Below are 24,875 nucleotides of genomic sequence, written 5' to 3'. Positions count from 1 at the left end.
AAAAAAAAAAAAAAAAAAAAAAAGAGAAAGAAGAGAATAATGAACAATGTAATACAGAACACAAATCTTTCTAAAGAGGCAGAAGAAAAGAAGACTACCCTTTCCAGCCCGGTGATAAATACACTGCTGAGTTTGATGTTTAAGAGACATGTTAACTTTGCCTTAGGAAATGCAGTGAAGCACACTGGACTGCTTAGGAACAGCAAGGAGGACACTGTTGGCATGGATGGTAATAAAACTGAGGAGAGCTGGAGGGAYATGGGAACTTAAATTCTCACACTTGCTTGCTCTCCGTCTTGCACAGTGGTCGGTTCTTGTTCCCRAGGTCATCCCCCTCAGGATGCTCTGGGCTGGGACAGACTGATCATCTCCTTTGGGAACCATGGTCCTGTGAATCAAGAASTGGTCAAATGAAAAGGCAAGTTTAATGTGAAAAAGTTCACTTCATCACACGGCTCCTGGCAGAGGTGTTCAAATCAGCAAAGCCTCTCCTCTGTTACTCAAACAGAAAATCCTCAAAGTCACTCTACCTGCAAAACAAAAGTAAAATGTCCTGCACACAAGTAGGCTTTMAACACTTCTTTTCATGGCTCAATTTATCTTCAGCACCTTCTCATGCAGATGTTCCAGGGCTTTTTTTGGCTGCCTGTCCCACAGAACACAAATGATGAAACACAGGCAAGCTGCACCTGCCTCTCTGAGTCAGACCAGTACCTGTACCTGAAGATGAGCACTCCATCTCTYATAGTGATTAGTATCTGCTTCTTTCTCAGGAGCCCCCCCAGGCTTGATTACCATAAGACTTGATTACCCAGAGCTAATAAGAAGGATTATTAAAACATCCTGAAAATTAAGAATAATTTGCATAGATATACTTTACCAATTGTTCTGCTTTTCTGAAAGTCATGAGGAAAAAATAGAGCTTTTAGCTGTGTAAAAAAGAGGGTCTTTCATTACTTGGCCTCTAATTGTCAATCTAGAGTAATCTGCATAACCAAATTAAAGCAATTGACTTTCCCTATATTTACCTTAAGCACTTGGAACCATAAGACTACTGTCTGACAATTTCATGGAGATATATATATGAAATTAATTAATAAGCTATTCAAATTGGTATGATTTGCATATTTGAAGCTAATTAGAAAAGCAAGCTCCAGAATTTCAAAATCTTAGAATACATAGGAAATGAAGAGGAAAAAACTGATAGCTGCAGGACTCATTTGCTTAAAAAGTTACCTTGACCTTATTAACTGTATTCAAAGCAGGCTTTTGTTGCATACGGGTATGGTAATATTTCCCCTGAGGTCTGAGATCATGTGGAATCAGTGAAGTATAAATGCATATATATTGCATTTGGATGAGCTGACACTTGGTGTCTGTCGGCCCCCATGAGTTAGTGCAGGCAGAAATGTAATGGCAAACCTCATTGCAGATGTCGCATTTTTCCTGATTCCCCTTATCGCAACAAATGAAATTTTAATTCCCTGCTGCAGGAGAGTTCAGTCTCCTCTGCAGAGCTGTTTGAGTATTAGCATGTTATATTGCACTGGAACACTAAGAGCTTTTTCCAGGGAAATCAACAAAGTGTTCACCATTTGCCCCAGTGAAGGCATCATCATTTTCCTGTAAGATGGTGCCCTTTTCTGATAGGCATTAAATGTTTAAAAAAAGCCTCTCGTGCTTCGCCCAGATTACAGCTATGGGGAGTTCAATTTTTTTTTTGTTTCCAAAAGCCCCTTGTAATATTTTTCTCTGTTTTAAAATGGAAGGAAATTTTAAAGTCAAAAAACTTTCAGTAAAAGATCATTTCCATTGAAATAATTGAGAATCAAAACATATGCTTAAGCAAACTAAAAGCAGTTTAAACTGGCATTGATTTTTTCCCCTTAGTTACATATGATTTTTAATGGAAATGTAAACCAAATTAAAATGTGTGAGGACAAAATGTGAGATTTTAACCTTACATTTCTGAAATGCCTTTTTCAAAACTGGCATGTTTCTACAGAACATTTGACTTTCAGCATCAGCATTCTTCTAACAGAAAATATTTTTGCAGAAAAAAAAAAAGAATTCTGGCTAGTTTTATTTGAAATATTCCCTGAAATTCTCAAAGAACTGCACACTTAAAGGAAGAATGCACAGTTTGAGAAGCCTTTTTGGCTTGTTTTTTTCCATGCTTATAATTTGATTTCACTGTAAGGTTGTGGGAATTGACAATTATGCCATCTGCAATCTGGTAGTATTTCCTGTTAGAAAAATACCAGATACATTTCTGCCTGGCCTTATAATAACTTCACAGACTTTGGTGGCTGGTGGGTGATCTCCAGGGTTCTTGTGATTAAAACCTCAGACAGCAGTGGCAAACAGATGGCCCTGGAAGGGGCTGTGGTAACTCCCCAGTGTAAGGGCAGACTATTACCTGCCAGCAGCCAGGTTGATTTGAAACCCTGACTTTTTCCAGCTCTCCACAAAGACTTGTGTAACTCAGCCTCCTGAGGTCACTTCAGATTTTTGGCACTGCAAATACAAGAGGATGTCTAGTGTCTTCTTTTTCTACATCTTCAYGGCACAGATAAATTCTAAACCACTTTTTTGCCCCATACTTTGTAAAATTCTTGTTCTTCTTGAAACTCGCATCGTTSCTGATGCCACCACATGGGAAAGAAACACCTCCAGAACAGCAGAGTGGTTTATCATTGCTTTATTTGTGCTTTTAATGCTCTTCCATTGCTTACCCATGGTTTTGACGAGTTGATTTCCCCAGAATGTCTCTTTCCACCCTTCATCTTGTGCCCAAGGTCACAGATGCAGCATGGCTAGAGTAGGATTCTTGGAGGAACACCTCTGTATACAAAGACCTTGATCTAGAAAAGACCAATAACCTACAAATACAAAGGAGCAGCACAACACCTCAGCCGGCTCAGGTGAGCTCTGCAGTATGGATTCTCAGAGGCATCCCTCCTGCAATGAGGAGAAAAAAGCAAGAAGTGAACATAATCAACCCCTTCCTCAYAGGACACGGCTGACAGACCAATTATCAAGTTTCCAACGGATGCAGCATCTTCACAGTAACATTTTATTCTCCAAATTCAACAACAATCAAGGAAATACCTTAGCAGACATCCATCACCAACAACCAAATGTTTAAGTAGTCTCCTAAAAGCTCCATCCATGAGCCACAGTTTCCTTACTGGAGAAATGCCATTACAGCTTGTTTGTCACAAAAGGCAGGATAAGCCCCTGACCATTTGTTGTCTTGAGAAATACAAAGCTACTCTGTCATATTGTAGTGCCAGCACCTCAAACACACATTTCTGCTCATCTCTTCTAACCTAGAGCTCTCAGGCATAACCGGAAGGCTGCAATTGTACCTCTGCATTGAGTGACARCTCTAACTAGCAAAGCAATAATAACATTGTGCTTTCAGCTGCTTAAATGCTCTCTACAACATAACGGTTGAATTCTCTCTCGCGAAAAGCGATCCTCCCTCTGAATGAAAGTGTTGTTAGAAAGTTAAAAACTATCAGCAAGGAAGTTTTACTCCTCAAATATCAGGAAAAAAATCAGTTTGGACTTCCTAGCAAAGGCTGGATCCCCTCCAAGGGAGCTGAACTCATCTTCAGTGTGTCCTGTGGTGTTAAAGAATTACTACCATCAGCAGTGCTCTGGCAGTGAGAATGCTGCCTGCCTGTGCTGTCATCTCAGTGCAGTCAGGCTTCAACAGCCACTGAAACAGTTACCTGGCAGTGRAGGAGCCACTGTGCTGATATGGATTCAGGATATCCTGTACAGACCTACTGAAGCTTCCTTTCAGGCATTTCCAGATGTTGCTTCTCTGGAGAGCCATTACAGTTGTCAGCAAACCAGCCAAAAGCCCCAAGGAACTCAAACCTCCCAACATTGTCCTCCATCTCCAGTGTTCCACAAGGGTGAGGTGGGATTAATATCTCTTCTCAGGAATTTTCTGCTTAAACTTTCATTTGAATCTGTTCATTAATGCAATTTACTGTTTTCTTCCAAATCTTTATCCAGAAGATATTCTAAGCCATGGGTATTTCATGGAACTTTGATATACTACTGTGACTATACAAAAACTTTTTGCTCATATTTTTGCTGCCATCTTTACTGCTCTGAAAAGCCACATCATCCCATCTCGGAATTCAGAATGGGTTGCATTAYACTATAAAAACCCTACAATATTGACTGTTACATATTGCCCTTGAAAGATTGAGACCGGTTCTCCTGGAGTGAAAATTTTATCCTCTCCTAGCTTCCAAATCAAAACCTGTCAGGATTTTTTCCTTGACTTGATGGCAGTATCAGACACCAAGTTTGATATGTGAGACATTAATATATGTTCRACTGGACCTGGACAAGTTATGTTCTTTCCAAATAGTTCCCAGTTACCTTATCCAGTGCTGTGGTATCTAAGATTTTAAGTATCTCTCCATTGAATAAACCTGGCTTCTTTCCCAGATCTTTCTTACCTGGGATTCCTGACTTTTTGATGGGCATAATTTTTGCCCTCCTTTTTTGTGCCTGTTGGGGTTCTAAGAATGTTCACAGGTTTGCAGTAGCTCAAGCAATTTATCTGTTTAAAAAGCTGGTGTTCTGGTACACATTGGACATAAATGAGATGTATACAGGAAACAATATTTTGAGGAGGTTTTTAGACATGCTTCGGGGATCATTGATTCCTTATCCTGCTTCTAGAACCTGCTCTTCTCTTTCTTGGCCTCTTTTGCTCCTTAGCATCTCTGTTGCCTTTTTAAATGTAGTAATATCAAAAGGAAGAAAAAAGAGTTTACCCAAACAGCTTTCATTGCACTCATCCCCCCGAGTGCCTTTACACAGGGGCACCGTACCTCAGRTATTTCTTGTTCCACTCTTAGCCTGCAGGCTCCCTTCTATATCACTCTAAATATGGCCCTGGACTCGTGGTTTATACTTCAGATCCCTTTTCTGTACAAGGGAAACTGCTCAGAACATCATCTGGGACTGATCTGCCTGCCATGGACCTTTCTCATTCAGTATGTTCATTCTACTCGTGCCCCAAAAGAGAAGGSCAGGATGGAAGTACCTTTGCAGGTTAAACCCCATGCAGGAGCAGAGATGGCTGCAAATTAAATGCTAYAGCCAAGAGTGCTTTCTGCTCAGTGATGTGGCTTCTCCAAAAGCTCTTTCAGTGGCATTAAACAGATGAGGATTTGTTTTTCCACTGTTCTGAGATTTGTAGAAATGAAATCCTGTCCACTTCAGATGGGCAATAGACATTGGCTTTAATTCCAAGTACTTATCACCATGCCTCCATCTCTGGGAACTTATGTGACCACCACATTCTCAGATGCCAGTTGCCTCTCCTTGTCCTAAAATTGCCATTCCCACATCATTGGCAAGGCTRTAGATTCTTGGATAATCTGAGTAGTTCTCAGCTTTAGAGTTAGGAATGGCCACATTGAAGGTTCCAGTAATGGATTTTCAGATACCTGTGCTCGGGTCCATGGGGAACTTTCTAGCACAGGCAGGATCTGGCTCCTTTCTGAAACCTTTGTGGATATCAGAAAATGTATTCAGCAACCCACAGCTGGGGATTGATTTCCCCCCTCATGAACTCACCGCGCACAAGCAGAGCAGGAACCTCAGCCCACAGTGCCACAGTTTATACAAATCCCACCTGCCAGCTTTAGCAGAACCTTTCCCATGCTGTTTTTGAACCTCTACCATAGGTAGTCTTATAATCTGATACATTTTTGACCACATCTTAAAACACAGTCCTGTTACTCAGGGAATAAGAAAAGAAATTACAATAAAGGCACAATATCCCACAGAACCTCAACAGGCTTCTTCAGCCCGTCAGTCACAGATGCACCAATGATGTCAGCCAGGAAGGATGGAGAATCCTGAAAATTTTTAGGCTTCCTTCAATTATTTTGAAGGTACCTTCTACCAGGAATGCAGAATAAGGGTCCTTCTACTGTTAACCAGCAAAACTAGAAAGAGGAAGGGGGATGGGACAGAGACACGCTTTGTGGAAAAATGTTTGCCTAGCAACACARAATCAAAATCTATGCCTGACCTGTAAGAAATGTCTCTATGGGCACTGCTCCTTTATTTGGTATTCAAGCCAACTTTTGCCCGTATGTGATCTGAAAATACAAGACCAAACATATGAAAGAGGAGGAAAAAAGCACTGAAAGCTGACACTACCAAATCCCAAACTCACTACCRGAGAGTTAACCCAAATTATTATATGATTCAGTGTACCTTGGGTTTTYAATTGTTCTCATTTTCCTATATCACCAAATAGGCTGTGCATCCAAACTACAGTTTTTCTTTAGGTAATACAGTGCCAGTYGGATTACTGCAGCATCCTTGAAGAGCAGGAGAATGCTGCAGGAGTCCTCCATGGCACTAGAGGGGAATTCTRCCACTGGCAGAAGAAGAATTACATCAGTTCCCACTGCTAAAGTAGCAGACAGGTTTGGCTTATGATAGAGGTTAGGCCTGAAGGATTACGTTACTATTGAACTCCTGATAAAGGGCTAATGAAGGACTCCTAATAAAGACAGTTTTATTTAATTTTCAATTCTGCTTCTTAGATCTAAGGATACTTGCAGCCTTGGGTGTTCTTTAGAATTGCTCTCAGTATTGGAAATGGCCCCAGAGGTTRTAAAGAAATATCAGGCAAAGTGTTTGCAGCAATTTTACTCTTCCAGGCATGACCAGGGCTCAGCTCAGCTCAGCCTGGCCTCCAAGAACACATCCATTGGGTCCCTAGGGCTTTGCTGGGAGATGGGTGAAGGTAGAGCAAGCTAATTAGCTGCCCCAACCYACTCTCCACAGCTGCTGGTGGGTATTGTAGGGATGCCAAGAGCAGTTAGACTCTCCCAACCCATTGTCTCACCCAGAACTGTGTGGAAGGGAATGGGGATATATAAACAGAAAGTGTTGCTTTAGCACTGGGATATTCTGGGTTTACAAATCGGATGCACTAGAAGCTGGCTGGTCCCTGTGCAGACATGGCTTGGATCTGAGTTGGAGAGCTAAATCAGCCCCTGTATTGAACTTACAGTAGTGATACAAGAAACCTATTAACAGTACAGTACCTCCACTGCCTGTTTGCCAGGGTGTCCAGCATTCAGGGGACACTGGGTGCAATTCACACGTGGTGGTAGTGGAGAGACATCAAATTCAATGGCAGTTGTACCTGCTTCTGCCACGGCCAGCATTGATCCTGGGCATCCTAGGGAATAAGCCCAGCCTCTTGTGCATTTCTTTCAAATTCCCTTTTGCCCTCTTCTGCCATTTTGTTGCTCCTGTGTTAGCCAAGACCTAGTTTACTAGGGCTCTTGATTGGAGACTTACTACAGCTTATTTCTGTCTGCCTTTCTTTAAAGCCAGCTGAACATACCCAATGCTCTTCCTCTATGGTAAGACCGAAAATACAGACCACCCTCCCAGCTTCTGTGACACTCTTTCTAACACACTCCTTTTTTCTCTTCTCCGTGATCACAAGTACTCTCTCCAAGCCCAGCCTAGTTATTTGTGCATGAAGCTGCCATGTCGTGTATTGGTGTGAGTCTGGTGTTCACATGAGCTGTGAATATGCTGCACATGTGTATCTCTTGTGCATCCTGAGCTTCCCTTTGGTCGAGTTAACTGTCGTTCTGCCTTCTAATGAACACCAAGAGAGAACTGGACCCGGTAAGATTTCTTGTTAGCCACAGACTATGTCCTTATGTCACTATCAGTGTGATGCTGAATGACTTCACAGAATAACTTCATGTCCAAGCCTCCAGAAAAGAAAGCTTTGGGGCTTTGAAGCTCCTCTCCAATGAGGTAATTCACTTTAATGTTTGAGTTCGTATTTGCACAAAAAAAGAGTCATTGGTGCAATGGTGCACAAAACACTCCACTGCCTTGGTGTGCAAGGCAGCTCCCACCCCACCCCAACAGAGTTGCAGTAACTCCAGTCTCTGGATTGCCACTCTATAGAACCTCCCTCCTCTAGCAAGGATACACTTTAAAAAGCTGGATGAAATCCAGGAGGAAGCAAGCAGGGCTACTCTAGCATCACCTAATCTGCAGCCACCTAGTTTTAAAATTACTGTAAACTGCAGAGGCATCACTGAGTTTTTGGCTATGTAGTCTACTGTCAGTAAGATGCAGATTTGTGTCAGGGAGGAATTTGTTCTATTTTATCTGCTGCTTAGACTTTGCCTACTCCAGGATGCTAGGAGGCCAGAGATAATTTTCTACCTACAGCAGCTGCCTCCTCTCAGCAAGGAAGGACAAAGGAATACTAAGAGCTCTGTCCAGATCCCTGTCCCAGCTTGCTGCCACCTAAAGAGTCAAGCCAACAAGAAGAGCAGCAGGTAGAATAAGAAAACACTATTTTTTTTGGTCACAACCACAAGCAGGATTGCTATCCACACAACCTTTAAATTTGGACCTCAACTCTCTTTTACATAGTATTAGAACTTGGCTTCTATAGGTCTGGGAGAGTTGTTTGACCTTACAATTAGGCCTCTGAGAGTGCAGCACTGAGACTATTCAATGCCATAAATTTTGATTTCTTGGAGGCCAGATTCCCTCCTTCACCTCAGAGCAACTCACTCCAATTCACTGAAGCCCACAGCCTGATGTCCAAGTAATCACGTGAGATGTAGGGAGCACTCAGCCTCTTCCTTGACACAACCCATTTCCCTAACCTTTTTCACCCAATTACTCCATGGGCAGCAAGTGTCAGCCTTTGCTACAGAYTGGAGGAAGCTACCTGGTGGCAGATACACCACAGACAGACAGACAAACTGCAGCTGGGTGCACATGGTGCTGAGCTCTTTGTGCAAGCAGGGGTCACACCCCAGCTCACAGTTACAGCCCCCGAGTAGGGACAGAGCAGAGCACAGATCTGCTCATCCTGGCTCAGAAACAGGAATCTGCACAGGTACCCGTCTGCATCTGGACATTTAATCCCAGAAACATCCATCCGGGCTGCTCCCGTGCCTTGGGTTTTATCAAAAGCAGACAGGCAGGCAGCTGCTGTTTTCACTGCCCAGTGACAGGAAATCCAAAGGGTCTGTTCTCTCTTGGTTTACACAGTGGTGAGTAGTTAACAGCAGGGGTGATCTGCACTGTTTCTTCCTCCTAAATGTTGCTCTTTCAGTGGTGTTTAGACTCCAACTGCAGTCTTTGCAGCCTGAGTGGGGACAGAGAGGGGGTTTCCATGCACTTTGCTCCGCAGCAGGTCAAGTGGCAGGGTGACAGTGTTATCTCCCCCTGTGACAGGAGGTCACATTCCCACAGTGCTGCTACCGGAAGGCACCAGCTCCACAGGCTTGGCACAGTATTTTAGAGGGTTAATAAACTGGAAAACGTGGCATTTGCTGTGCCCTTGAGCTAGGCAGCRAATCCTCTGCCAAGGCCAGGTGAGCCTGCCTTCAGATGGATGTTGCCTTCACACATGTGAAGGCTGAGGAACGTCAGAGCTGGTTACAACCCCAAGGGAAAATGCTTAGGGACAAAGCAGATGCTGTGAGAAAAAACAGGCCAGAAGAAAGACTATTTTAAAATAGTGCTCGCTTGAACGGTAGCAGCGAAGCCAAAATAAAATGTTTTAAAAAAAAAACAAGTCAGTGCGCAGACTGTGGGAAATACAAAGGGGTCRTGAGAAATGAAAAAGGCCCAGCAGCAGGAGCGAGTGACCAGGGCCCAGCCCCCAGGAGCATGGCCACAGAAGCACAGGGGCAGCCAGGCTGGCAGCAGTGCTAGTGACACCAGAACACACCATGCCCTYATGGTGTTTAGCACCCTGGGGCAAACCTGGGACCTGCTCCTGTTTCCCAACAGAGCAAGCAGCACGTGGCTGGTGCCCGACACCAGATTCACCAGAGCTGCTGGCTGAGGCACTCGCTGGGGTGAAACACTTCAGACAGGTCTAAAGGGAAAGTGTCTTTCTCCTCTGGTGCAAGGTCAAAGGGGAATTGCCTCTTTCCAGTGTGAGGAAATGTAATGGAGGGGTTTACAGCATAACTATCCCTAAGCCCTAAAAGTCCAGGCACAGTGAGAGCTCCTGTAGAGCAGCCTCACCATGATGAGAGACAGGGCAGGCTTAACCAGCCTGGGCCTGTCTCCGGGGAGTGGAAGCCCAGGGAGCAGTAGCAGGACAAGGAACAGTGCAGTGAACTCTCGGCGTAGCRTCCTCTGTGGCCCAGGGCCCTCGTTCCTCTCGTGCTGTTGTAACTCCTGCCTCTGTGCCAATGGCTTCCAGAACGCAGAGGAAAACTCTCGCATCTCAATCACCTTCTTCCGACTCTTCCGCGTGATGCGTCTCGTGAAGCTCCTGAGCCGAGGGGAGGGCATCCGGACACTGCTTTGGACCTTCATCAAGTCCTTCCAGGTATTCCTTCACTTATCTCCAAGRAACCCCTAACTCCTTTTGGTTTCCCTTGGTGGCCTCTCAGGGATGGGTTTCACACCAGTGCCCAAGCTCAAATGTGCCAGGCACGAATGAGTCAACTAAATGGGACTCACAGAGAATGACTGYCTGGGTGTGAGTTTCATCTTTAAAGCATGAGTAATTGCCTGAGATACTCCTGAACAGCCTTAATAGTTCAGTCCAACTCGATTACTGCCTGTGTGTAACCCTTCAATCTCTTTTTGTTCCCCCCTTTATTTGAGCTGTATTTCATATGTGTATCTTTAAGTAAAATAGACAGCTATGGGAGGAAGACCTGGGTCTCAATTAAGTTTCCTTTAAGCCTTGTTTTGAGGATTTCCAGTGAGTATTAGAGGTGTGTGGCCTCCATACTTTCATCCAGGAAGAACTCACCTTTTTTGCCCTACTCTTTTGAGCTGKTAACAATGCCAAGTTATTAAATTGCTGCTGCTTTTTTCTCTGGAGACAGGTGCATTTGAGTGGTAGGTAAAGTTCCAGAGTAGACAGGAAGAAGTGAAGGATTGGCTAACAATCATCACCTTTGGAGGAAAATAAACTCCACAATTACTTTCTTGAAAAAACATAGCCACATACAGTAAAATGATAGTTAGAGATGAAGTATAGCATATTCCTGCATTTTAAAAGTACATGACCGGGATTTACTGGACCAGCACAACCTGGATGTTAGCTGGGGCATATCCAAAGGAAGTGTCAGGGAAACACAGCACAGGAATACAAATGGTGGTCCAAGCATGAGAAAAGATGCAGAATGCACCACTGGACAAAAGCGTGAAAGAGGGACTTATGCAACACCTAAGTCTTGAAACAGCAAATTTATACCCCTTAGACTGAGGCTTTAAATGGTCAATAGCTTTTGCATTGACTCAAATAGGGAAGGAACTGACCCCACTTTAAAACTTAAACCTCACCAGCAACAATACAAGCTAGAACCAAAGCCTGCAGTGCTGTGGCTCATTGTCACTTCTGTCTCTTGTCAGCAGAAGTAGCACACGTACACAGCAGGGATCAGCACGGACTTTGTCCAGTGCAGCTCTCAGTGGTCACAGTAGCCAGACCAYCAGGCTTATATTTTTCACACTACTTGACTGCCAGAGGATCTAACCCTGCACAGCAGGTTTTGACACCCATACCACAGGGTGAACAGTTGCGAACTTCCAGGGTATTATTTAAAGCAGTACCACTGGGAACCATTTTGTTTGCGTGCATAGGAATGAGATTCCCTTGGCACAGCTCAGCCATYCCTGATGCAGGGAACAGAGTCACACTTTCCAGTTCCTGCTTCTCCTCCCCTTGCCTCTGTGCCCCTTCAGCCTCTTTAGCAAGAGGCTTGCCCTGAGCTGAACTTGCCATGGCTCATGGCTGGAGATGATGAGATGGATGGGAAAGGGAGCACCTGGTACTTCCCTCCAGTGACCTTCAGACCTCTTCAAYTGGAGAGTGATGTTAAGCCAGAGTTGTAGGGTGGTGGGAGAAAGTATGAAGGGAGGGATCTTCCAGAGCAGCGGGGGAAAAAATAAAGAAGGCACTGCAAGCAAGTGCCTTTTCCCTTGAAAGCCTTTAGCCATTTATAACATGGAATTCTCTGCTCCAAGCTCCTCCTCTGGCAACTACCGGGAGGCTCCTTTGGTAGCTAAGAATAGCCACTGTGCCGCTCTTAATCCAGCCACTCCCACTGTCAGAATGTGGGATCCCAGCAGACTTTGGCACGGGCTCTTCAGTGTCCCCACATGCTTCCAGGAAGCAGCTCTGCTCACACAGGGCAGCCTAATAAGCAAYGAACTTAGGGAGTGAGATCCCATGGTAACTTCCACGTGCCCTGGGCATGGCATGAAGTGCTGACGTACAAGCTGGGGCACTGCTCAGAGTGGTGGGAAAATGCTCAGCGGGGTTTCCGTCTGCAGAGACAGCAACAGGGCCAGGCTGGGGGTGGGAGGAATAGGAAATGAGAGGGTGCTGAGGGCACGGCAAGGCCGTGGGAATCACAAGGACACAGTGGTAACACCAGGGAAGAACAGAGCCAGAGGAGGACAGAGACAGGAAAGTAGAATATGGGAGATGGGGAGCTGAAGGAGCCATGGGGAACAAGGAGCAGAGATGAGCAGGAAGATTCATTAATGGAGAGGGGTGGGCTGAGCAGAAGAACATGGAAATGAAGTGGAGGACCAGACAGACAGGAGAGAAGACATCTTTCCATACCCATCTCAAAAAGAGAATTGCTGTTAAGGTTATAACCTCAGCTCCTGTCTGGACACTATCCCAGGAGCTCTTAGATGTTCTGTGTACCAAGTCCCAACCAAATAATCCCAAAATGTTTGGAGCCCAGTTCGGAGCTCGTGATTTTTCTAGTGACATTGTGGGGTAAACATACAGACTTGTCTGACCCCCTAAAAAGCCAGAAGAATCTGCCYTGAGCCTCAAGATGATGATTACAGTCATTGTCTAAAGGATTTAAWTTTTTTTGCCATTTTAATACTCAGAACTCTATGAGATGATTTATGCAGATCTTAAATCTCTAAGGTGGCAAGTGAAAATATTTCCTCAATTTTTCCCGCAGGATTTAGTTGTTTTGAATTTAGGATTAAAGAAGGGTTTGGGTTGCAAGGGGCCTTAAGATCACCTAGTTCCAACCACTCTGCCATGGTCAGGGACACTTTCCATTTGACCAGGCTGTTCAGAGMTCCATCCAACACTTCCAAGKATGARGCATTCACAGTTTCCCAGGGAAACCTGTTCATGTCTCACTCACACACAGAGTAAATAATTTCTTCCTAATATTTAATCTAAACCTACCTTCTCTCAGTTYAAAACCATCATCTCTTCTCCTATCACTGTATGACCTTGACAAAAATCCCCCTGCCCTTGACAAAAATCCCCCTGTGGCTTTATTTTAATCTCCCTGTAGGTGTTGGAAGGTTCACTAGAGTCTGGGGCCTTCTCTTCTCCAGGCTGAAGAAGCCCAACTCTCTCAGCCTGTCTCCACAGCAGATGTGCTGCAGCCCTCTGATCATTTTGTAGGCTCATTATAGTCTGTGAAATTGGGTGTTCAAAATCCAGATCAGGTCCTGTGCTCAAATTTTCACGATGAATGTATCCACCCATYGCCTCGAAAGCAAGATCTGAAAACCTCTGATTTGAGCACTATATATTTCAAAAAATTCCTGCTCAAAAGCCTGAGCCTGTGAGGTCCCAAGCCCTTGATTCCTGTTAGTGGTGGAGGAAACTGGTAGCACTCAACACTTGGCTGATTGCACTGACCTCTTCCTTGGGAGGCAGCTCTGCATATCAGGGCTCTGCCTTTCCTCTTCAGCAGCTGATCACAGACACTYAGTGCATGGCAGACGCCATCAGGGACACCTAACACTGAACAGGGAAGATGCTGATGCTGCGTGAGGTACTTGGGGTGGTACCAGCTATCRTAGCAGAAGTGTTGAATTTGTATTCCAGCAGCTGTTGCATCCTTTATTTCACCAGACTGGATCCACGAAAATATCACATTGCCATTAGTGCAGAGTAATGCTGGTTGTGACTGGTAAGCAGGTGTAGACMCTGGTTTTTCCTGGCTCGGTGGAGGGCGGGAGTGGCAGAAAGGCAGCGGAGCTCCATCCATCCCCCGCGGCACGGAGCTGAGCCTGGGGCTGGGCGCGCAACCAAGCGTGGGCCTGTGGAGGCATCTAGTGGCCACCTGGCCGCATTACAGACCCGGGCTGGGCCAGCCGCGCCCGGCGTCCCAAAGCCRCGAGGGGCACCGACCGAACGGAGACACAGCGCTCTTTTTCTTTCATTTCTAGGCTCTCCCCTATGTGGCTCTTTTAATAGTGATGTTGTTCTTCATCTACGCTGTGATTGGGATGCAGGTAAGCGATGCTCAAAGAGCTCAGCTGTGTCTGTTTTCTCTTAGAGCTGGGGAGCTGGCTTACAGGGTAACTAGATCAGTGTGTGCTTGTAGGGGCTCACAGCAATGTTTTCACCCAGTAAGGTAAGATGGAAGCCAAYCTTGGCTGGAAAACATCATAATCTGCCCGTGTACTTCCAACAGGAGCACAACACACTCCAGAAGAAAAGCAAACAAGCAAAAAGTATTGACCCATTTAATGGCAGAACACAATATGCAAACAGCAAAAGGACTGTGCCTGCCCTCCACACTCTTGAAGGAATATCCACAGGAAGATTTTCTGCCTTGCTCGTTAGTTCAAAATAGGTTTTGTGGTGGGCTGGTGGCTGTGCTGCACTGAACAAACCCAAATTTTTTCTTGCATCTCTTTCACACTGGCATAAGTTCCATTGAGTTTTAAAGAGCACCTTTTGATCTACACCCATGAAGGTAAATATGGGATCAGACCCAATGTACCAACACTCAGAGTTTGTGCCTGTTCTCCAGGAAGCTGCATCAACACAACATCCTATTCAATTTGCAAAATGCACTTGGAACCATCCTGAGCATTCACCTGTGCAAGGAACTGCTGTGGCACACAAACCATTGAAGATGGAATGTGATATAGGCACAGTCTGTGACAGTCCCAGCCTCATTTGCCGAGCTGCTTTTCAAGCTAAGCTTCACTTTCCACTTTGGTGTTAATCAAAGTTCTCAGACAAGTCAGCCATCTGGGACCAGAGGCCACAGTATAGAAAGGCATGGCATAATTGCTTCCAGAGGTCTTCAAACATGACAGGCTTCTTGGTTTCACAATGACAACAGAATCTGTAATGAAATTCATCTGACCTCTGACCTTGTTTTAATTTGTTTCCTGCTATTACAATCACATTTTCCCAGGCTCCATCTACCCTGCCCCACTGTGAAAAATAGAATTAATCTTTTCTGAAATTATCACAGGTTATCTTAATGGCCCCAGTAATCACAACTGTCATTTAGTCTACTAGGCTCATACTGTAAACTTGCCAGTTTTGCCTTTACTACCCAACTAATGGCCCAGAKCTTACAGAATTACCTGTGCTATGCAGAAAATCACTTCAGAGTATTAAGCTGCTGTTATGCTGATGTACAAAGCATTATAAGTGGCTTCCAAGCACACACGCAGATGGGGTCCACAGTGATCAGGGYGCTGCCAGGGCTAGCTGCTTTATTCTGTAATTCTATTCCTTTTTCTGTCAGCTACTTCTGAGTAACCTGTWCAGTGCTTAGCTTACATTCAAGCCTCTGTTTAAATCATCTCAGCAGCCTGAAGATCCTACATTGATCTTTTACATTGATCTAGATTACTAGGTCRCTTTGTGTCCTCATGTCTTCCAATAAGAAAACCAACTTTTTTTCRTTTTCCCTGTTTGCCAAGAGCCCACAGACCCGTTATTACCACTTTTTGTCCAAATGGCACTCAGATATTTTGCGTGCAGCTCTCTTGAACTGACACACAGAGCTCCTTCACACATAGGGACACATAAGAAGGAAAATCATTCCTCACYCCATTAAGCAGCTACCACAAAAGACTGGGTGTACCACATCTGATGAAAATATCAGCATTTGCCATATAAAGGAGACCTACCACTTTATGTCAGCTATTGCCACGACTTGGAGCGTAACAACATTCAAGCCTCACTACCTAATGTGCTCAASTGGAAAAAATCCAAGTTGATGCTGATGGATGAAGCCGCTCGTATGATGGCYCAGGAGGCACAGCCTGGAGAGGCCATGAGGGAGGGAGCTCCACTTCCAGCTCCTCCCAGGTCCTAATGCAAAACACCCCCAGCAGCTGCTGCCAGTACCTCCCATGTGAGGGAAGTGGTGTGGTCGAAAGGAAGATCCCACTTCCAGCATGGGAAGCTCCCTTACCTCCATTTGCTTGAAATGAGCAGTGTGGGCTCGGCTCCAGCTGGCTCTGAGCATTGAACTGTTCTGCTCCTCCTCACTGCAGCTGGGGCTGTCAGTGCTGCCTGTGCCATGGGGCTGCTCAGGCAGGGGAGGGCCCATCCATCCTTGAGGAACCCCTGTGGAAAACTGCCATGTGCCAACCCTCCCTCTCATCTGGCAAGGCCTTCCCACCATTGTCCCCGTGCTTCTCTCCACGTCCTTGTTTCTCTTGGGGGGCTAATTATCAGTGACATTTCCTTGAAAAGAAGCTTCTCAGAGCTGTTCTCTCAGAGCTGCTCTGTTCCTGCTGCTTGTTTTGGCTACAGAGATTGCAGTTCTCAGCCCTTAAGATCTCTGCCATGTTGTTACTGATGGGGAATGAATAGTCCTGACTCTGCTGTGCAGAGACCTTTCTGCCACAAAAGGTTTGTTAAACTCTCAGTCCCACTGCCTGAAGTTACCACAGCTATCCAAGATTTTTTCRAAGAAGCCTGAAACTCTGCTGCACTGGGGACTTCACACCTGAGGACAGGCCCCTAAAAAGCTTTGCTGATGGTTGTAGGCTTCATGCCGTGGCTGGATGAACCAGTTGTTTTTGAATTTGGTGGCATGGGAGGCAGCTCTAGGACATCCTTGTCTGGGCAAATCTAGTCAGCATGTTCATGCTGCTGCATTCTGGGAGGACCTCTGAAATACCTGCTGGTGACAAGTGTATTGATAGAAGGGCAAGCATTTGGACAATTCCAGATCCACGGCAATTATTTTACATTGTTTTKTGAAGATCCAAGGCATTCCACAAAGTTAGAAGCTCAAGGCTTTGCAGCTGCTGGYTTTTTGCTGTCTTTTCCCCCAGTGAAGACAGATAAGCAATGAAGGAAAGARCTTTTTCATCTCTGTTCCTGATTTATTTCACTGGATTCCCCTCCCATATGAGTGCCTGTTAAAACAAGGCCCTATGTCACGTATTCAGAGTGTATGAATAAGGAAGGATACCTTGTTTTGACACAAGATGCCTCTTGTTGCAAAATTAGCACTTTTCTGGTGATAAAGCACAAGCCAGGGATGAAAGAACAAATACGAAAGACACATGGGAATTACTTTTTTTTCAGTATAAGAGCAGATTCCATTAAATATCAGAGTCRGGGTTAGGCCAAAAGCTACAGGTGGCAAGAGGTTTGGGGATTTTGCAGGRCTAATCTGAAAAGACCTCTGCTTTCTGCCAGGTGTTTGGTAAAATTGCGCTGAATGATACCACAGAAATCAACCGCAACAATAACTTCCAGACCTTCCCCCAGGCAGTGCTGCTGCTTTTCAGGTGGGTGTGTGACAGCTCTGGATTGTGTCAGTCTGGGAGCACGATTCCTCTGCTCTCGGGCACAGCTTATCTCCTCCTACCATGTCATGTTCACGAGGTGAGTAGAAACATGCTGTCCTTCAGCGGGGGAGCCTGGGAATTCTGTCAGATGGAATGGCCAGTTCATTTAGTATTGTACCTCACCAACTCACGCTCAGTGCTGGGGAAGGATGCAAATCCTCCCACGCAGAAGGAAGGCAGCCAGTTTTCAGTGCTCTCCAATGGGGATTGGTTCAAATCTGGCCAGTGGGACTTGTAGCAGGGAAAAGGATGTGATGGACTGGTGCTTAGGCATGTCCATGCCCATCTCAGCTTAGCACATCATCCTACTCCAGCTGGGACCAGGGAGAGATGCTGAGGGCTGAGAAGTTGGCACAAATTCAACACTGTCGTAATGCTAGAGGACTTTTTTAGATGCAATCCACAGCCATRTCACAGATCTCCATGAGTCTGGTTGAAATGTGAGAGCCCTGCACCCACAGTGGCCAAAGCCAGTCAGAAAAGATGCCCTAATGATGGCAAGAAAACCAAGCAGAGGAGCAGGGTATGCCAGTGGATGTCAAAACCATCGGCCAAACTTGCTCTTAATAGACCTCGGTGGCAAAATTCCCATTAATGTTCATGGGAGCAGGAACAGGTTGCTAAYATGCCAGTCCCTGTCACATGCAAGGTCACTGCTGTCTTCCCCTGCCCTTTGCCATGCCCAGGTGTGCCACGGGTGAGGCCTGGCAGGAAATCATGCTGGCATGTCTCCCGGACAAGAAGTGYGACCCGGAGTCAGAGCCGGCCAACTCCACGGAAGCCGATCACTCCTGTGGCAGCAGCTTCGCCGTCTTCTATTTCATCAGCTTCTACATGCTCTGTGCCTTCCTGGTGAGTCCCCCCAACCCAAAACCTCCCCTCTGTCACACCGAGCCTCTGCTTCCCCAGACATCAGCAATGCACAGGAGGAGAATGATCTCGAACAGGGGAAATCTCCCGTGGGGTCTTTCCCAGCAGCACCCTTTTAGTGACAACACCCCTTCCCTGCTTCCCTCCAGCTCCGGGGGATGCTCTGCTTCCAATCCCAATGCTTTGTGCACAGCAAAGGAGCACTCTTCCTCCCTCCCCCTCAATGAGAAAACCAAACTAGTGTGTTGTGGGCTGTGCTGAGGCTAGCAACGCCTTAGCCACACTTCCCACCTTCCCTCCTACCTTCCTTCTGGCTGCTGAGCAGGWTTTTCCTCCCCTGCCAGCAGCAATGACTGTGAGAATACACATATCCCACTTGCATCTGCTCCTTGTTGGCAATGCAGCATCACTCAGAGCGACAGCACACGCTCTGCAGCTGGCAGCAGTGCCCAAAACTCTCCCAGTGAACAGCAGCAACGTTTAATAAGTTTTGGTCTTGGGCCAGAAGAAAGGACTTTTATCTCAGCCCCACTGCCTATCGAAGATAAATCCCAGGTTCTCCCACCCCATTCTGCCAGGCAAAGACACAGGTAAATAAAAAGCTACCACATCACATCTAAGCATTCAGTAAATTTGTGCCTCCTCCATTTAGTAGGGAAGAGAAAAATGTAACCAGCTGAGACTATTCCACCACTAGGCTCTTCCCATTTAAACTGGCAGGGATGGCATAGTGGAATTAAGAACCTAAMCCAAATGGCTTCATAGTTTTGTGAGTCCAAATCCAGACCTTAAGTGGACAACCTGCTAAAATCTACTGTTCCTTGCCTCATCCATCACATCATCTCTGTCCTTGTTTGCAGATCATCAATCTTTTTGTAGCTGTTATAATGGATAACTTCGATTACCTGACACGGGACTGGTCCATTTTAGGACCACACCACCTGGATGAGTTTAAAAGGATCTGGGCAGAGTATGACCCTGAAGCTAAGTAAGTAACCCAGCCTGGATATCAGAGCTCCTCAGGAGAACAGGCCCATTATTTTCTGTTCTCTAGACCCAGTGCAGTAAGTGCCATGTTCCTCCTGCAGGAACCTTTTTTTTTTTTTTTTTTTTTTTTTTTTTTTAAATAAAAAATTTCCAAAACAGGTATCGCAGAAGGTACTGCTGGTAAATCCATAAGCCCAAAGTGCAAGGATACTCACAGAAATCTCAGCATTTAGGCTGCACTGTTATCTGTCAGGATATTGCTTTACTTTCTATCAGGAAGAGGTATAGACTTCCTGAGAGGCAGCAGGGGATTGAGAAAAGGAGATGATAGAGTTGGTTTATTGTTGTATTTGTTTGGGATATTGAGCTGTGACTCCTCTGCTTGACTTTCTGCTCACAGCAGAGCTGCTGTGCTCAAATCTCAGTTTTGTCATATGTGATATATGCCCATTGCAACCTTCATGTGGCTGCATTACATTGTCTGCGGGGTTATTCACATCAGCAGACTTGCAGGGATTTAAAGTTACACTAGAACAACTCACATGAGGGCTTAACTGACATTCAGTATTACATGCTCTGTTTGACACATGCTTAAGCTTAAAGTGCATTTAGATCCCTGTGGCATTACAGTACAGTTGACAATTGTAATTKCAAAGCCCCCTTCATAGAGCAAAAGCTGTGGAAAGAGATTTTGGTGTAAACGAAAAGCAGATCTCTTTAGGAGACATAGTGTCAAGATTAATCTGGGCTCAGGTTCTGCCATGTGTGAGGGTGTGCCACATTATGAGAGTGATATGTGAATTTAAACACTTCTTCCCATTCATGGTGACTTCCCAGGGGGGGACTTTTAATATGGATGGGGAATAAGCACAGAATTCTAATAAATATTCCATTTGTTAGCAAAACAGATGCTACTATTTGTGCTTGTTTGAAGACAAGAGTGAAGTGGCTGAAGCCATATAATGTATAGCCACTCAATTCAGATGCCATTTTGATCCTCCCTGTTTATTAATGGGAAGCTCTTTTATTCCTCTTCCCCATCTATGTTCCATGCCCCTCCTCTGGCTTGGGTAGCTTTCCTCCCTCCATGAGAGAATTCTTCTTTTGAGATGTCATTTTTCAAACTTAAGAGAAATGTGACTGCTACTGTGGAGGAATTTCAGTGCTTTGTTTTGTGCTCACTCTAGTGACAGCCCAAAGCATAAACAAGTATTAAAAGACAGTGGCTTGGGGCTGTTTATGTGGGAGGTAAACCACAAGGAAAGAAACAGACCCTTTGCACCTCTCTGCCTGCTCTAGGCCTCAGACCACCAAGTAAATAAGCAGATATTTCTTTTGAGCAGGGCAGTGATGGAGGACCAACCCCAAATTGTCTGTTCATGCACTAACTGCAACATTGAAAAGGCTGAGGTCAATTCTTGCAAGTATTGGCCCAAGTATGACTGACAGCTAGGATTTCTGCACTGGTAGAAGTTATCTGAGTGCTGAGTAAATCCTGCAGAAGGCACCAAATGCAAGAAGCCTGAAATAATACTTTAGGCTRTGCCTAAGCTACAGGGAGCAGCAGCGTGAGGCTGAAGAGATCTCAGCGACACTTTCAGCTGTAGCTGCACTCTGCAGGCAGGCCAGCAGGTCAGGATGCAGCCCTCACTGTGCTTTCTTCTTTAGGGGACGGATCAAACACTTGGATGTGGTGACATTGCTCCGGCGAATCCAGCCCCCCCTGGGCTTCGGGAAGCTCTGCCCTCACCGGGTGGCTTGCAAAGTAAGGCACACTGCAGTGAGGGGGAGGCTGGGCTCACAGCAGCAAAATCAGAGAATCAGGCACAGAACACAGAATGCTTTGGCTCAAAAGGCACCTTAAAGCCCATCTAATTCCAACCCCCACAYGTTGTTTTACACTAAATAACCTGCAGTGGCATTTTCTAGCTGACCCTGCCTCACTCACTGGGCACAYCCCAGCTCGCTGCCCACCAGGCAGAGGCAGCAACAGCATGTGTCTGAACCACCCCTGGGCTGCCCTGTGTCTCTCACCAGCTCCTCTGGGCTGCAACCATCCAGTCGAGGGCTGGAGGGTCACCAGCAGGTGGGTTGTGCACTAGTCAGGGCCATCAGTCCTGTGTGTGCTTAGGAGAACACACCTGAGCTAAATACAGCTCTCAACACACATCTGCTTGGACTGTTAAACACACATCTGGAGACAGATTAGGACAGAGAGAAATAATAAGGCATTCTCAAGGTGTAACTAAATCTACACACCATGGATATTCACATAAGAGGGATGGCAGGTTTGGAGGGCATCACAAGGAAGAGCATGCTTCAGTCCATGTGTGACAGTATAATTGTTGTTTTTCTTCTCTTTATCCCACAGCGTCTTGTCTCTATGAATATGCCACTGAACAGTGATGGAACTGTCATGTTCAATGCCACTCTCTTTGCATTGGTCAGAACAGCACTGAGAATCAAGACAGAAGGTGAGAAGCTTGCTGACTGCAAAGGTACAAAAAGGCAGCAGAGCAGTGTTCATGCCAAGGTGTTCTGAGCTGGAAGAAACCAATAGGAAAATCTTGTGTAAAATGATCCAAATTACTCATATGCAGCAAATTACTCATATGCAGCATGTCATCACATGGGACAAAAAGCTATGTAGAGGGGTTTGGAGAAATAATACCTTCTAAGGAGAGCACAGTGTTTCCCACTACCTAGGAAGCTGGTGCTTCCTACAGTATCATCTCAAATTATTGATCACATTCTTCACAGTGGTCTGAAAGTTGAAAGTTTTAGATCAATGTGTGCTCAAACAGCAATTAAGGGAAGGATGAAGGGCAAAGAAGCTTCCTTTTTGTATACTGTCTGCAGAGCTGAGCCACTTTTTGACTGCTGTTGCCACTGATCTTACAGTCCAAGGGAGACAAAAGAGCTTGGACTCGAGGGTCTCATCTCACAAAAACTCCTCCTGTGCTCCCATTAGCATGAGTTGACATTACAATGTAGTAACAGTGGTGGTGTAAAGACAGATGAGACTTACAGGGACTGTTAATAGCTTTGCATAGACAGCAGGCATATTTGAGGAAAGCAGGGAAGATTTGGGGCTCAGCTTGTCTTCTTTGTTGCACTCTGTCACCTGCTGTAATAAAAGATATTGGTCCTGAGTCCAAATCTGGCTTCATGTATTAATGAGATGCACTAAAAGAGCATGTAGGTCTATGATTCACAGCTAAACATCTCTGCCTCAGGAGTGGCTGCATTACATTTCAGGTATGGGGAAGCAGAGACCAGCAGAACTCTACCTTACTGTGCCAGCTGTACACAGCTGAGCCAAAAAAAAAAAAAAAAAAAAAAAAAAAAAAAACAGTGTCAAAACTAAAAAAAAAAATAATTATTTAGGCTTTGAAAGTTGTGCTGAACAGAATTTGACTGTAGACTCTCCTGAGGAAAAGTCACCCACAATCCCGTGTAAAACATCTTGTGTCTTATGAAACAGAGACCCAAAAAGGACTCAATTTTCTGGTCTGCCTGAGCCTCAGACTCTGGGAGTCATTGCCAATGAACTCATGGAAAATGATCTAAAGCCTCAAACTGCTTTCTTGCCTTGGCAGGATCTTTTAAGCGGTCAGGACAGGAGTTTGGAGTTAGCCCTCCTGAGTCAGATTTGTGCCTTTGATGCTGCCCATGTGTTGCATCCCCAGCAAGTTACTCAGTGTCCCTATCTTTGCTGCATCCTATTACAAGAGCTGCTGCCATGCAGAGCCCTGTGCAGCACCCTCAGGAGCCTTAGTGCTGGAGAGAAATAAAAACTGCACAACGGCACCTTGAGGAGGACAAGATACTGGGTTCAGACACCTAGAGACAGAAGAGAGGGATTTGAATGTACATAAATCAAGAAATAAAATTGAAGGTGACTCATTTGAGAGGCAATGGGTATCTAGAAGGAATGTCATCTCCCTATCCAATGATGACTGTGCATATTTAGGAAGAAGACCTCTTGCTGTGAGGGAGATTTAGGAATGGTCTGAGCATCTCTTGGGCCAAAACTTCCCGCTACTGAAAACACTGATATTTACCTCCTGAGACTGCCATGCCAGACACTAAATTGCTCCTCTGCAGGGTCTGCTTAATTCTTGTCTCGGATGATTTTCACCCGGCAGGTAACCTGGAGCAAGCCAACGAAGAGCTGAGAGCAATAATTAAGAAAATCTGGAAGCGCACCAGTATGAAGCTGCTGGACCAGGTGGTGCCTCCTGCAGGTGGTGAGTGCAGGATCTTGTCCCTGTCTCTGAGTCTCTCTGTTTTTTTTTACTCCCACCTGTCACGTCCTACAGCACTTCGTGATCATCAGGTGGAATATCAGGGACRGGCTCTCTTCCACAAGCTATCTGTATTTCATCAGGCTGAGGTCTGTTCYATACTAACATGAATATCCTGTTCTTACTGCTGAGAAATCAGGGAAAGAAGAAATTGTGCATSAATAGGAGTTACTGTGGGCATCCAGTGTGGCACTCACTGACTTTCCAGGTGGCCCCMTGGGCACAAAATGTCACTTGGTAATCGGCCAACAGGTGCAGCCAGGCCCTGAGCCTTGCTCTGCCTGCTCTGAAGTCAGTGGACCATGTTTTATAAAATATCCAGTGGATTTGGAGAAGGGAGGAGAGAAATGTCGTGCACATTTTGGCTGAGTTTTTACTGAGTGGCAACACAGCTGTGATTGCATTTCAGGGGAGAGGTGATATTTTCTGTGCGCTCACACCCATGTTAGGCATGAACAGACAGAATTGCAGTGCAGAGAAGGGTCAAATCARGCCTGGGATGAATGATCAGTCAGATGCTGTAGCTGAGCCCAGGCTGTGAATAAGTCTTACCCCAGGCTGTCACAAGACAGCARCATGTGTTGACCCAGACTGGGAGGCTGCTGCTATAAGGAGATCCGGTGTGGTTAACCAACACCAGAGACTGCCAAGGTTAGATGTACTCCCTCATTAACAAAATCCATCCAGAGGTCTAGACTGTAGGGGTTGTCTGCCAGCAGAACCACTCTGCTCAAACACCACCTGCACCTCTCCTACTGACTATTTACAGCAAGCTCTGGCTGCAGAGCAATCCCTTCCTTCAGCCCCACATCCTGATGCCATAAAAAAAAATGCCTAAGGTTTCTGCAAGGCTCACATGAGCACATACACTGTTAAAATCAGCTGCTAATTTAATTTATTGTTTCAACCCCCTTTTGCAGATGACGAGGTGACCGTCGGGAAGTTCTACGCCACTTTCTTGATCCAGGARTATTTCCGGAAGTTCAAGAAACGCAAAGAGCAGGGGCTGGTGGGGAAGCCCTCGCAGCGCAATGCGCTGTCCTTACAGGTGACAAGCGGGCCCTGAGTGGACAG

The 24,875-nt window shown here is 45.6% G+C and overlaps 1 protein-coding gene across 1 annotated transcript in view; it reads left to right on the top strand.

Annotated features, from left to right (window-relative positions):
* The window catches only part of CACNA1C (calcium voltage-gated channel subunit alpha1 C), a 413,981-nt gene that overhangs the window by 372,393 nt on the left and 16,713 nt on the right, over positions 1-24,875 (top strand). Inside the window, exons 32-41 of the mRNA XM_057390048.1 lie at positions 7,398-7,430; positions 10,271-10,399; positions 14,248-14,313; positions 17,486-17,577; positions 18,324-18,489; positions 19,368-19,495; positions 21,163-21,259; positions 21,866-21,968; positions 23,643-23,744; positions 24,722-24,849. Of these exons, the coding sequence (XP_057246031.1) occupies positions 7,398-7,430; positions 10,271-10,399; positions 14,248-14,313; positions 17,486-17,577; positions 18,324-18,489; positions 19,368-19,495; positions 21,163-21,259; positions 21,866-21,968; positions 23,643-23,744; positions 24,722-24,849 (1,044 nt within the window). The remainder of the gene's footprint in view (positions 1-7,397; positions 7,431-10,270; positions 10,400-14,247; positions 14,314-17,485; positions 17,578-18,323; positions 18,490-19,367; positions 19,496-21,162; positions 21,260-21,865; positions 21,969-23,642; positions 23,745-24,721; positions 24,850-24,875) is intronic.

The sequence above is a fragment of the Malurus melanocephalus genome, unplaced genomic scaffold (assembly GCF_030028575.1).
Source record: "Malurus melanocephalus ecotype Western Australia unplaced genomic scaffold, MMel_1.1 scaffold_22, whole genome shotgun sequence".
Classification (NCBI taxonomy): domain Eukaryota; kingdom Metazoa; phylum Chordata; class Aves; order Passeriformes; family Maluridae; genus Malurus; species Malurus melanocephalus.
This window is presented reverse-complemented; position numbering and strand designations above follow the sequence as displayed.